This window comes from Volvox carteri, assembly GCF_000143455.1.
Source record: "Volvox carteri f. nagariensis unplaced genomic scaffold VOLCAscaffold_43, whole genome shotgun sequence".
In the NCBI taxonomy this organism is placed as follows: Eukaryota; Viridiplantae; Chlorophyta; class Chlorophyceae; order Chlamydomonadales; family Volvocaceae; genus Volvox; species Volvox carteri.
The window spans coordinates 849285-862760 of NW_003307586.1; the positions used below are offsets into that span (position 1 = coordinate 849285).

General features: G+C 57.9%; 1 protein-coding gene across 1 annotated transcript; it reads right to left on the reverse strand.

Moving 5' to 3' along the window:
* Window positions 1-2455: 2455 nt before the first annotated feature.
* Window positions 2456-12405, reverse strand: myoF (type XI myosin MyoF; the record flags this gene model as incomplete). The annotated part of the gene is made up of 15 exons (XM_002954515.1): window positions 2456-2910; window positions 3742-3810; window positions 4491-5211; window positions 5251-5337; window positions 5777-5938; window positions 6310-6432; window positions 6885-7082; window positions 7134-7181; window positions 7480-7610; window positions 7927-8497; window positions 9120-9204; window positions 9614-11130; window positions 11671-11718; window positions 12040-12126; window positions 12397-12405. The coding sequence occupies 15 exons, from the start codon at window positions 12403-12405 to the stop codon at window positions 2456-2458; spliced, it is 4311 nt and encodes a 1436-aa protein (XP_002954561.1).
* Window positions 12406-13476: the final 1071 nt, after the last annotated feature.

Genomic DNA, 13476 nt, shown 5'->3' on the forward strand with positions numbered 1-13476 from the left:
CGTAGCCCGGCAGCTGCAAACAGCATTCGGAGTACTTCACCTTACAAGCGGCTTGTGGGGTCAGCGCAGCGGTAACTTTTGCACATGCTTGCATTGGGCCTTGGTGCTGGCTTGGGACGGCGGTCGTCAGGCTGAAACGGTGACCATTCTTGATAAGTGACTCCCGTCGTGGCCAGCACATGCCAGGCTCGCGAATATGCATAACCAGACGACGTAGGTAGTGATGAGAGGGGGTGTGTCTAATGGAAGCACCGCTAGCAGGAGGTCAAGCACGTGCAACTGCAGCAGCTGCGGCGTTCATGGCGGGTGTGGCGGGTAGCGAGTGTTACGCGAGATGCAGCCGTGTCGATTCGCTTTTTTTCAATGCTGCTGGTGTACATAAGCTTTGGCAAACAAAAGGGATGGGAAAGGCGTTTCCTGTGAAGGCTTTTTTGACGGCACGGGTTTGAGCCTTGATTGCCACTGATGGGGGTTAACAGCTGCATGTGCAGCAGGACGCCTATCAGGACAGTGTCGAGGAAGGTGACAGGCCAAACAATGCTACAATGCTACAGTCGAGGGGACTGTGAGGTTATTTTGGTGGGTGTACCCTGAAGGGTATTAAAGTCGTGGGCCTTGTTTTAGTACGCACTTGGGTAAGAGATGTAGGAGCTGGTGCCGATCCATTAGGTTTCAATGGGTGGGGCCGAGTGTGGGGGTGGGTCTGTGTCCAGGTAGTATGTTGTTGTGAGCAATGCGGGTTCTGTAGTGTCCTGGCGATGTCTGTCGATGTCTCCCAGCGTTCAAAGGTAGGCAATGTGTTCGAATGGGGAACTTCTCGCCCGAGGGACGCGTTTATGAGTGGTATTGTGTCGAACGCGCTTTGACATCGCATCGACAAGTTAAGAGTTCAGCTGAACCATGTGCATATTGGGGGAAAAGCTTTTAATAGAGTGTGGCAAGTCTGCACGTACGTGTGGAAGGGTACTGCCTTTCGCTTTTCGATGGCTGTGATGTCCCGTGTGTGCGGTAGCGAGGGCGGCCGTGGTGGCACTCTTGGGTAGAATGTCGTGAACGTTTGCCGAGTTTCTCTCCATCAGCTTGGTCTTCTTCTCACTGGTTTGGCATCTGCCGCCTGTCTAGCCGCATACGAGGAAACGTGGGATAACGTATACACGAGGATAACACGCATATGACTCCCGTCTCCCCGCCGGAGCTTTTACGTGGGTGCTACGACTTTAAAGGTCCGCCAAGGAGACAATGTCAAGACATGAAGTGCCCGCAACTTCAATCACGCATAATAACACGGAAGAATCTGCCGCGCTTCGGGTACCTGTAGCAATCAGATGCGTGTACAATGTATCAAACCATCGGGGTTACTGGAATAATATCTGCTCAGCAATACCTGCATGCGGCGCGGACCTATTTGTTCGTCCACTTAAAGGCATTGGCTTCATGAATAACTAGCGAATCTCCCTGCCAATCAGCAAAAGGAAGCTCTAGGACATGGCTACTAGGGACAGCATGATCAATCAATCTTCCCTTCGTACATGAGCCTTACCGTACCATTTGCTTCGGCCCCACAATTTCCTCGACGTATAGGATGCAACCGCATCAAAATCTAGCCCAGCCGCACCTACCATTCCACAAAACAGGCGCTTACAGCCAGACTCACTGCACATTCCTAATGCAAGCCCTCAATCCTTATACCCGCCGAAGCGCAAGCCAACCCGGAAGCGAAACGGACTATACAATCTGTAAAAATGGATGAATCACGCTACTGTGAATTCGAACAGCTCACCGATGCAAACACGGTGTAAGCCAGTAGAAGCCCTAAAGCCTGCGGAAGCGTGGCGTCTTTGAGCCTGCCACCCGACCAGGGCAGCGTGGGTTGGAGTGAAACCCACGCCAACAAAGATTACGCCCTTGTACCCAATACCGGCCCAAAGCTATAATTACGGAAAATTACCCTTTAACCACTATAATGATTCCTGCCATCAATTATCCCAGCATTTTAACATTCCGTGAGCGCGGACGGTTACCTAGGACGGTTCATCACCACCAGCCCTAGCAGCCGCAACGGCACACGAACTATAAGCCGTCGCTGCTGGCAAAGGCGGGCTTCATGAAGTAAGAACTGGCTGCATGTCATTCCTGCCGTGACATGTCACGGCAGATCCAGACTCAATAGGGCTCAACAAGCTCGCCCAGGAACAGCGGCCCTAGTGCTCCAGATTGAGGTACTTCTGGGACATGAGGGTGCCGCAGTCCTTGTCCGTCTGGGGGACAGCTCCACTGCCACCAGAATCGCCGGGGCCGCCGGTGTTGCCAAAAATCGTTGCCGTCCGGTACCAGTGGGGCCCCTGAAAAGGGCCTTGTTCATGGTTGGTTGCAAGCCCTTAGCGGAAGCACCGACGCTGATGCAAATGCTTATGCTGTCATCGTCACCGCCTACCGAGCCAGCTGCACGGTACCATTAACGCTTCGACTTCTGCTTCTTCCGTCCTTGTTTTCCCGCCGCCTTCTGGGACTGACGGTTACGGCCCTTTCCTGCGTCTGCTGCTGAGTCGGCAGGCTCAGCATCGGCGGATGTGGTGTCAGTGTCGGCAGTGCTGGTGTCAGTGTCAGACGTTTTGTCAGTGTCAGAAGGTTTGGCGTCGGCGTTGATGGCTGCAGCCTGGATCTCGGCGGCTGTAGCGCCTTTGTGCGACGTTACGACATCGATGCTCGCGTCCGGACCAGCGCCGCCATCGGCTGTTGCTACGTCACTGTTCCCGGCTAGAGAGTCGGTGTCAGTGTATGCGGCATCAGTACCGGCTGTGGAATCGGCGGTCTCGGTCGTTGCAGCAGCCTCGTCTGTACCGTCGGTAGCTGGCATGTCGGCTTTGGGTGCCACAGCATCGATATCTGCAGCTACGCCTTCGGCATCGGCTGCCGCAGCATCAGTGTCGGAGGTTGCAGTGTCGGCATCGGTGGATGCAGCATCGATATCGGCAACTACGCCCTCGGCATCGGCTGCCGCAGCGTCAGTGTCGGAGGTTGCTGTGTCGGTATCGGTGGATGCAGCATCGATATCGGCAACTACGCCCTCGGCATCGGCTGCCGCAGCGTCAGTGTCGGAGGTTGCAGTGTCGGCATCGGTGGATGCAGCATCGATATCGGCAACTACGCCCTCGGCATCGGCTGCCGCAGCGTCAGTGTCGGAGGTTGCAGTGTCGGCATCGGTGGATGCAGCATCGATATCGGCAGCTGCAGCCTTGACGTCAGCGGCCACAGTATCGGGGTCGGAGGTTGCTGTGTCAGCATCAGATGCAGAAGCATCGGCTTCCGCAACTGCAGTGTCCGTGTTGGCGTCTGTGTTGGCGGCCGAAGCGTCGGCGTCAGGTGCTCCAGCATCGGTATTAGAGGTTGCTGTGTTGGCTCCCAAAACTGCAGTATCGGCGGCTGCAGCACCCGCGGCAACGGCATCGGCCTCGATTATTGCAGAGTCTGCGCTGGAATGTGCGATTTCAGCTGTGGCGGCTGCAGCATCTGCATTAGAAGCTGTAGAGTCGGAACCGGCGGCTGCAGCATCAGCTTTAGCGGCTGCAGCGTTGTCGTCGGCGGTTGCAGCATCGGCTTTAGCGCCTGCAGCGTTGCCGTTCGCGACCGCAGCATCGCCTTTAGCGGCTGCTTTAGCGGCTGCTTTAGCGGCTGCAGCATTGTCGTCGGCGGCCGCAGCATCGGCTTTGGAGGCTGCAGCGTTGCCGTCGGCGGCCGCACCATCGGCTTTAGCGCCTGCAGCGTTGCCGTTCGCGACCGCAGCATCGCCTTTAGCGGCTGCTTTAGCGGCTGCAGCATTGTCGTCGGCGGCCGCAGCATCGGCTTTGGAGGCTGCAGCGTTGCCGTCGGCGGCCGCACCATCGGCTTTAGCGCCTGCAGCGTTGCCGTTCGCGACCGCAGCATCGCCTTTAGCGGCTGCTTTAGCGGCTGCAGCATTGTCGTCGGCGGCCGCAGCATCGGCTTTAGCGGCTGCAGCGTTGCCGTCGGCGGCTGCAGCATCGGCTTTAGCGGCTGCAGCGTTGCCGTCGCGGCCGCAGCATCGGCTTTAGCGCCTGCAGCGTTGCCGTTCGCGACCGTAGCATCGCCTTTAGCGGCTGCTGTAGGGGCTGCAGCGTTGTCGTCGGCGGTTGCAGCATCGGCTTTAGCGGCTGCAGCGTTGCCGTCGGTGGCCGCAGTATCGGCTTTAGCGGCTGCAGCGTTGCCGTCGGCGGCCGCAGTATCGGCTTTAGCGGCTGCAGCGTTGCCGTCGGCGCCGTTGGTTGTAGTGCTGGCTCTTGCCTTTGTAGTGCCGTCGGCTGTAGCATTAGCGGCGTCGGCGGCCCAGGTGGTTGCCTTTGGAAGATCAGGGTCGCTGTTGGAATGCACAGGCCGGGCAGCAGGGTGCACTGTCAGAGGTGCGGCAGCTGTCACAGGGCGCGCAAACCGCAGATTCGCAACGGAGGCCAGCAGGGGTGGCGGGGGAACAGCACGCGAGGCGGGGAGATGGCTGCCAGGAACCGAAGTCCGTGGGGCGGACTGCGCTGGGCCTATTAGGGCTGCTGGCGCCGCTGGTTGGGGGGCCTCAATGGGTGCGGCGGTGGGAGCTGCTAGCGGTAGCACATCGCCGTCGACAGCAGCGACAGTGCGGGCCTCTGCAGCTTTGGAAGCCGCAGCCTTTTTGGCGGCCTTGGCGGCCTTGGCGGCTCCCTTAGCTCCCTTAGCACCCTTGGCGGCGATGCCAGCGGCAGCCTTGGGACTCCCGTCCGAGCTCCCTGAGGATGCAGTACCCTCTGCCGAAAGTACGACAGCCTCCTCGTGGGGACGCTCCCCTGCCGTCCGAATAGGCGCACACGCCGCAGCTACTGGCTCCGGAGCTGCTGGTGCTGGTGTTGCCGGTGCTGGTGCTGGTGCTGGTGCTGGCAATGGTGGTGTTGCCGGTGCTGGTGCTGGTGCTGGTGCTGGTGCCGGTGCTGGTGCTGGCAATGGTGGTGTTGCTGGTGTTGCTGGTGCTGCTGGTGTTGCTGGTGCCGCCGGTGCTGACGTTTCTGGCGTTGCTGGTGCTGTTGGTGCCTCCTTTGGCGCTGGCAGTGGTGATTGCAATGGCTTCTGTGCAGCATCCGCCACCGCTGCACTCGGCCCTGACAGTGGTGGTGACGGTGATGCAGGGCTCAAAGCCAGTGGCTCTGCAGTGCCCGGCGGCAGCGCCGGGGCCTGTGATGGCGCCGAGGCTACCGCAGCTAGGGGGCGCACCTCCTCCTCGAGGAAAGCGAACGAGGCCGTACAGCTGTGGCTGCTTTCCAGCAGAGCCGCTGGGATGGCAATGCGGCCGTACAAGTCCTGCGCACGTACAGGTTGAACATTATATATAGGGTTTTATATATGAAGGGCAATATGTGCGGGGCGTTTCCTCTTGCTGGTCGACAGTTGGTTCCATGGATGACATGTTGTGCGGTCTCAGCAGGTCGGGGGAGCTGGCCCGGTCTCGCCCCTTCCGCATATTTACACGCTCTTGTGCAAACCTAGATTGGGTTGTACTCAGATATTCCTCTCCACACAGATCCCAACTATCCCAGATCACACAGCTTGAGCACGTGGAAGGTAAAATAGAGAACATCTAAAAGCAGATTGCGCGCTGCCTTCATCCTTCCCGTCCCCCGCCGTCCGCTGCCAGCCGAGATCACTCTTCTGGTCTGGACCAGTTCCTGCAAATCCGCAGGACGCTGTGCGTGCGGCCTGAGCAGCTTCCCCGAACACGCCTCCATGCTGTACGGCATACCTTGTTGTCCATTTTACCACCTCCTAGCAGCTCAGACAGCTCCCCAGTGGATAGACTGGGCAAGTCGCAGTTCAGCAGAGGCAGAGACCCGCCGTCGTCGGGATTGTCGCTGTTGATTGAGTCCTGCTCCGCCACCAAGCTCTCTAAGGCATCCGGCAGGACCTGAGGACCAGGTAACCGCGCAGGCAGGCAGACAAATAAGCAGGCAGGTATGCGGATAAGTTAGAGAACCAGAACCATGCGGGTATTGCGGCTGGCAGCGAGATCGCCGACGGTGAGGAGCATAGCCGCGATGCTCCAAGTGGCTAGGGAGCCAGGTGGCTAATGCGGAGGCAGGCACTTGTCGTTCTCCGTGCATGAATCTTTTACATAGCTCAACCTTAAGGTGGTTTCTTAGCCCCTTATCCCTTCCTCCAACCGGCCGCCGAGGCTTCTACGACAACCACGCGTGACCTCCCTTCCATATGCTCCTGGGGCTTTCGGTCCTCCTAAGCAAAAGCCTACCGTAACTGCAGCCCCACTTCCCGCTCCACCTGGTCCTCGTCGTACAGGTCATCCTTGTACGACATGGCGAGATGGAGAAGCTGCCGTGCGCTCAATACGGGCCTCACGATGACCTCGCCGCTGCGCCGCGGAAAGACGATGAACGTGGCGGCCTGGTGACATTTTCATTTTACGATTGGCAAAAACCCAAGGGATACAGATGTTACCGAGTTTTGGGGTCTCCGCCAATAGCTCCACCCTGCGTTCCCGTCGGCAGCAATCCTCTCACGCAGCACGCCGCCGTGCCGAACCGCCCTTGGGCAATATTATCGACGCATACATGTCGTGATGCCTAACCTAACATGCTTCAGCTCAGCATACCCCACAATGACTCCAGCTCATACAGGCATTTTACCTAAGGCAGGTACTGCCCCCGCAGCCGCTGTCCGGGTGTCTAGGAACCATAAAAGCTTTCAGCCTACTTAGCCTCTCAGCAGCCATTACATAAACGGTTCGGTTCGGCATTCTCCAGAGCTCGCAAACGCCTGCAGGCAGTCTGGCTGACAGGAACCCACAAGAGCTGCCATACGACCAAGCCACACACCGCTATTATGGCCCGTCACACCTGCCGTACGTGCTGCAGCTCGTCCCATGCGGCGTCCCCACCTCGGTCGCCACCCGCGCGCCCCATGAGCCACATTGCCATCATCTTCAGCCCCGTCTGCAAGTACACTCCGTTGGTGAAGGAGCACGTCTTTGGGTGGCGAAGCAACGTGTTGAGCATCCGCACGTTGACGTAGCTCAACAGCCGCCGGAGCAGCGCCTGCGTGTAGGTACCGGAGAGTGGTGCAAGTGGCAGCAACGTCATCCATACCTGGGCAAGTTGCAATTGCTGGAACAGCTCGCGCACCAGTAGCAGCAGCTTCAGAAGCAGCAGCAATCCAGTGGGAACAGCAAGCGATGTCCGTCCGCACTCCCGACCTCCTGGAGGGCCTCACACAACCCCCCACTACCCCCAAAGGACCTCTGTTGACATACAGACTCCACGTACCTAAAAGCACAGCACCTACCTACACTGAAACCCTGGTGGTCCCAGCCCCCGTCCGGGGCCCCGTCCGGGGCTCTCCGGTCTGTTTAATGCTTGGCCCTAGCCATGCTGTGAACAACCTCGTCCCGAAGCCGCCCTCCTTTCCCGCACCCAGATCGCTGCGTCCGCTTACCCGGACTAACGGTGACGGTACATGGTTAGCGACCGTTACAGCTAGTAACGAATCCAACGTACTGAGCGCTTCCAACCAGGGCCGATGGGAAGAGCCATCTCCATCCTCGAGCTCCTCCCCAACGTCCGAGTCTTCATGGTGAGGGGGTTACGGGGTAAAAGAGCATAGTTTTTGGCGATTGCAAGTTTCCAAGTGTGGACTATCCATGCCGCCAAGGGAAGTCCCAAGCGGTGCTCCGAGCTGTAGCTAAGAGCGGTTCCCCATCTCAACTGTTGGTTGGAGCGAAACAATGGCTGCGGGTTGTCGCAGCCAAGTTCGTTCCTTTGTCCCCCCCACCGCAAAGTCCCAACCCGGCCCATGTGCCGCCCTGTTCCAAGCACTCCAAAAAGATCCCTCCTTGACCTGCGCACGTACCCTAAACCTGGAATGTGCTCGCGCTCCCCGCACCTTGATAGCTACAGCCACTTTCGCTGTCGTACGATGCGGAGATATTACCATCATCACCATGTTCCTTGCAGTACCTGCAGTAGCTGCAATCCGTGTCGTAGCTGTAGCTGCTGCAGAAGCTGGAGCAGCTATGCACAGAGGCGGTGCTCATGGGGGACGGGGGGCCGGACACGCTGGGCCCCCGGACGCAGCCATGGAGACTGGGGGAAATCTCACGCCGTACAAAGTCGTACAATGCCATGAAGACTCTTCGTACAAAGGCAAAAAGCCGTTGCCGCAACGCCGCCGCAGCATCCCCGGTGTCCGCATCTTCGACATGGCGTCCACCATCTGCGGAGCCCTCACAGCCGCCGCCGTGCCGGCGTGTGAGCCCCTTCTCAACACCTTGGCAACAGCCACTGCCACCGGCCGCGCCTCTGCCGCCCAAGCCGCTGCCAACGCCACCGCAGCTACCTGGACTGGTGTGGGCCGATGGGCTGATAGCTCCGCATCCAAGCAGCATTCCAGCCAGTGCGGCGCTGACGGATAGCCAGTACGACAGGCAGTTGATGTCGTATCGACCGTTGGAGACCTGCAGGACACGGCCAAGGCACACGCCCAGGATGTGGTAAGGCGGCCAATAGCTTGTCCTCATGAATGGGAAGCTGGTTGTGCGCTGAGCCACAACTGTACATTTGCATATATATGTACACTTGCAATCGGGGCATATGCCACATGCATAGAAAACGAACCGCGCATACTCCAGGGGCACACACATGCATGTCCTCCATGTGTGTCCACCAGCCCGTCAGTACTGTTCGCAGATGGTGGTTAGGCTGTACGCGGCAATGTTCCTTTTTAACACCCAATGTCACTTCATGTACGAAGGCTGTTGTATGTGCATGTACGGAGCCCTTGTAGCGGCGCAGGGAACAACGGCTGCCTCGGCTGTAGATTACGGGCAAGCGGGGGCAATTCCTGGCATCGTGTCTCCTACGCAGAATGCATCCACCGAACCGCCCTGGCGCCCCAGCGGCCCCCCCCAGCGGCCCCCCCAGCGCGACCCCTAATCCGACAACCCTAGCAATTCCGGCCCAGCCCTCCTGGTCTTTTAGGACCATGCAATGTTGAACCGAGTTCAAGGCACCACGTAAGCCATCTCAGCCTTCCAGATACAAGTCACAGAGCCGGCAGACACGGTATAGCTGCCGTACCTGCTGCTCCCAAGCTGCGAAGACCCGGTCGAAGAGCCGAGTGCACTGCTCTCCGTCCTCAAATGCGTTTGTGTGTAGGCAATATCTGCGTATCGTGTACAGCCATCACGTGAAGACACATGCGACCGCCAGCAAGAAATGAGCTTCCTTTCAGGTCGGCTGTAATAGCAGAGTTAACCGAACAACAAGAGAAGCAAGAACAACAGCAGCGAGAATTGCAGTAGTGGCAGCAGCAGCAGCAGCAGCAGCAGCAGCAGCAGGACGGCATCAGAACTGGCGGGGGCGGCAGTGGAGTGCACAATCAGAGAGGAGTCGGCAGCAGTGGAGAGAGCTTGCTGACCGCTCTCCACACACCCCGATGCGCCTGCTACATTGAAGGCGTGGTCAAGAAGGGGCCGGACCCAGAGCGCTACTCGTCAGTGCGTTCCGCAACCCTTGCCTTCCCTGCTTGCCCCTGTGGGACTGCCGACTCCGCGAAGAGGGCTGAAACACACCTGAAGAGGACCACTGCAGCGAGGGGGCGCCCCCGACGGAAGCCCAGCGCCGCCGGTGCCGTCCTCCGCTGCTGCTGCTGCTGCTGCTGCTCTCCACCCCTCCTTACACCTGCTCCTGCTGCAGCGTCAGCTGGTGCCGGCCCCCGAACAGGTCGTCGCGGTGCTGCAGTTACTGCCGCCACTACTCGGTCCTCGAGTGTTGCCTCTGCCGCTGACGCACCAATGTGCCTTTCTCGCATCACCTCACCGTCCGACGTGCCAGTGCCGTCGGTGGCCTCCGACTGCTCACGCGCTGTGGCGAACGCGGGCGATTTGGGAATGACCCGCAAGTCGAAGGTGGAATCAGAGAACGGTGCGTAGTGGGCCGGAGCGCCGAGGGCGGGTGAAGACTCGCACGTGCGGTCGAAGGGCGTTTGGCTGGCAGTGCGGAAGGGCGACTCGCCGTAAAAAAGATTCAAGGATGATTTGGATCCAGCTATGCTGCTGACGCCAACACTGCCGCCAGCTGCGGTGTTGGATCTGCCGCGAAGCATAGATTTCATGTTGGAGGGCATCCGTAGGGAGTATGGAGAGGCCAGCAGCTGCTGCTGCTGCTGCTGCTCCCCATGCCCCGTGCTCCGCGGGGTCCGATATGAGCTGCCCGATGTCGGCGTCCCACCAGCACGGGTCTTTGGTGATGCAGATGGTGGAGATGATGTCGAAAAGGGCAAGGCGGCCTCACAAGACGGGCTGGTGGGATGCGACCTGCCGGTGGTGTGCGGTTTGGCTGCAGCGGCGGGCTGCGCCACCAGGCCAGCTGAACCACGTTGCCGACGGTGCTGCGCTTGCGAGCCGGGAGACGAGGAAGCCTCGTCGTCAGAGCTGGCGCCGCTACCGCTTGCCGACGACGCCGATGATATCGTCGGCAGCGCCTCCGTCACGGCCACTGACAGCTGTCCCGGGCCTTTCCAGTGATGCTGCTGCCGCAACCCCGACGCCGCGGCCTGCAAGCGTGCCTTCCGCGCCGGCACACCTTCCCAGCTGGGGCTCGCCGCCGGCCCCCGAATGTGCCGCAGATGGCATTCCTCCAGACTCGATGTGCACGATGACAAGCGTAAGCCAGCAGCCTTATCCGGCGGCTGCTCAAACTCGTCGTGGAAGGATGGTGGCAGCGAATCGCATGTGCGGCGGCGACTGGCGGCACTGCCGGTGAAGCTCGTGCTGGTAGCGCGACTTAGTAGTCCCTCGCTGGCGCATACAGAGCCGAGCACGGTGGACCCGCTATGGCGTCCAGCTGCCCTAATCGCATTGCCGGACGTGAAAGAGGCAGAGGAGGGGAATCCGGCTACCGTCACGTCTCCGTCACGCGCATGGGACGGCGGCACGGACGCCGCAACCTCCTTTGCCGCCTTCCGCCTCTTTTGTCCTGAAGCCGCGTCTGTGGCTGGCCGTACTGCGGCAGTTGACGCGTGCTCCTCTGGCTCCACTGCTAATGCTGCAGCATCCCCGGCACCCTGTTCCGCGGCAAGCTCCTTAGCCTGCAACCAGGGTTAACAGTAGCATAAATCAAGCAAGTATATTGGAACGGCTGCTCCCTGGAAATCCCTTACGAAGAACATAGAAAATCACGGGACGGGCCCTGCCAACACAATGTTTTTTGGCACAATATGCAGCACAAGCATTGTAATCACAAACAAAAAACTGCGCATCTGGTCGGACTACGAGAAGCTACGTAACCGCTTTTGTTTGTTGTGCGCGTTGTGTGGTAGAGCTTGCGCTGTGCGCGCGTCCGAATGCGAGGGGAGGGCCCTGAGCAACCCATTCCTGATCGCTAGACGCTGGGAGCTGTCCGTGTTGGAGGCTGTTGGAGGATGACCGACACTCGTAATGTGAGAGCAGTAATAGGACACGGGGGGGTCCGGCACTTTGCTGTTGACAACAGTTCGGGAATGCGGGGAAAATGAATGATGAATGGCCTGCGAAGTGCATTTCGATGCCGGAGGCATGGAATTGACAAATCGGCCAGCAGCCACCTTTCGACCAAGGCGGCGGCCCATAGGTTGACCGGTTTTGCTTACCTCGGCGGCTTCCGAAAGGCGCAAGACGTCGCTTTGAAGGTCAGAAATCTACATTTGTATGAGTGGGATTATGGTCAAACGCAAGGAATTCAGTATGGCGCCGCGGATATAGGATGCGGCTGACACCCAAGGTACTCACTACACACTGTGCCAAAATCCCCCAAGCAGTATTGCAGCCTTAACCTGTGCACCATGAACTTAAATGCTAGCTTCCAGCTTGCTGCTGGATCGTTGTGGCAATTCGACTCCACAATGAACGTTACTTCTAAGTCATGCTTCCTTACGCGCGGAAAGACAGGTGTCTTACAATATTCACGTGTGTGGCTAAAGTTTCCACCTTGGCAAGGTGTCCTGTCCATGCTTGCTTACTAGGCGGCGTAAGTGGTCCAGGGCTGCGTCGAGGCTCATCTCCGCCTCCGGAGGCGGCATCCCTGCAGTAGTTTTCTTGTCTTCCCCCTGCACAACATGTTTTTTATTTGTGTTGTGTCAGCATCCCAGAATGTGAAAAGGCCGCAATACCTGTTGCTGCGCGTCCAGCGACGACGACCAGCGTTACGACACTATACAATAGGAGGTGCATTATCCCATATATCCAAGATTAACCCCTTCCTGAAGTAGACTCAATCACAAATCCATTGAGACAGCGAGCTTCCGGCAATCTGGGTTCGCCGTTCGCCCACCACGACACCGTGCAAACGGCGTCAAGCTTCGTCCACACATACACACCTGAGACATTTTTGATAAATTTTCACCACTTCTGTCATCCCGCACCGAGCTTGTGCGGTCGGTCCGGTTGCGGTCGGTCCGAACCGCCGGAGCTCTTTTGCTTGACATACAGTGCAGCATGAAATTGTCTGATTGCAGAGCATTATACTAATATTTCATTGTTTAGATTGACAATTGGGTTCCGGGCTTTATAGCTCGTCTAGTTGTACGAGAGATGGCTTACAAATGTATGAAGTTCTACGACAAGTATGGAGCAGGGTTTCTACCCTTCAGCCCCTCCAGAAGTTGCAGCTCAAAGCTCTAGTGCGTTGATATTTGCTGCATATGGATGGATGATTGTTCGATGTTTGTATTCGGAGCGCCGAAGCCGAGCAGAGCTAGAGGAACCAGGCATTGAGTTCTAAAGCTAAACGTATTTCACCAAATGTTTATATCAACCTATCTTTATTTGAAGCTTAAACGTTTTTATTAAGTTCAATCCTCACCGGAGCGCTACCGGTTAGGGCTCGAAACCAGTAGTAACCGACCTAGAACTGTAGATGCTTTTGGTCAGCCGTAGGTCGGCCTTCCTTCTTTTGTCACCCTCAGTTCATGCCAAAAAATCTGCAGAAGTTACTGAATCCCTGTGCAATATTGGAGCCAACTCGTTTTCCCCTTGCGGCGCTATGCGGCGCTGGTATAGGGCTGGGTTATGGGCATGAGCGACCATAACCGACTTTACGATGGCCTGTATTCCCAAGAAACACCTGCCACCAAGTTCATCTGTTTCCTTTTTGACTTAATGCTGGGTGCCTCTCAGCACAGGCTAGAAGCACTGCTCGTCCCTGGCTGTACACTGGCGCTCTGAAGGGTGGCTCTCGGTCACGCGGGGAATCTCACATATAGCTTGACACGTGACCATCTGTTGCCTCACTGGATCATGCACTGGACTAGTAAGCCTGTATCGCCATGATGATAACACGCCCTACCAGATAGTAGCATGCCGGGCAACTAGCGTATCAACCCGCTTAATGAAGTATCTAAAGATTGCAGCAACAAGCAGATTGGCCAACAACCACTTATTTCGGTGTCAACAGAACC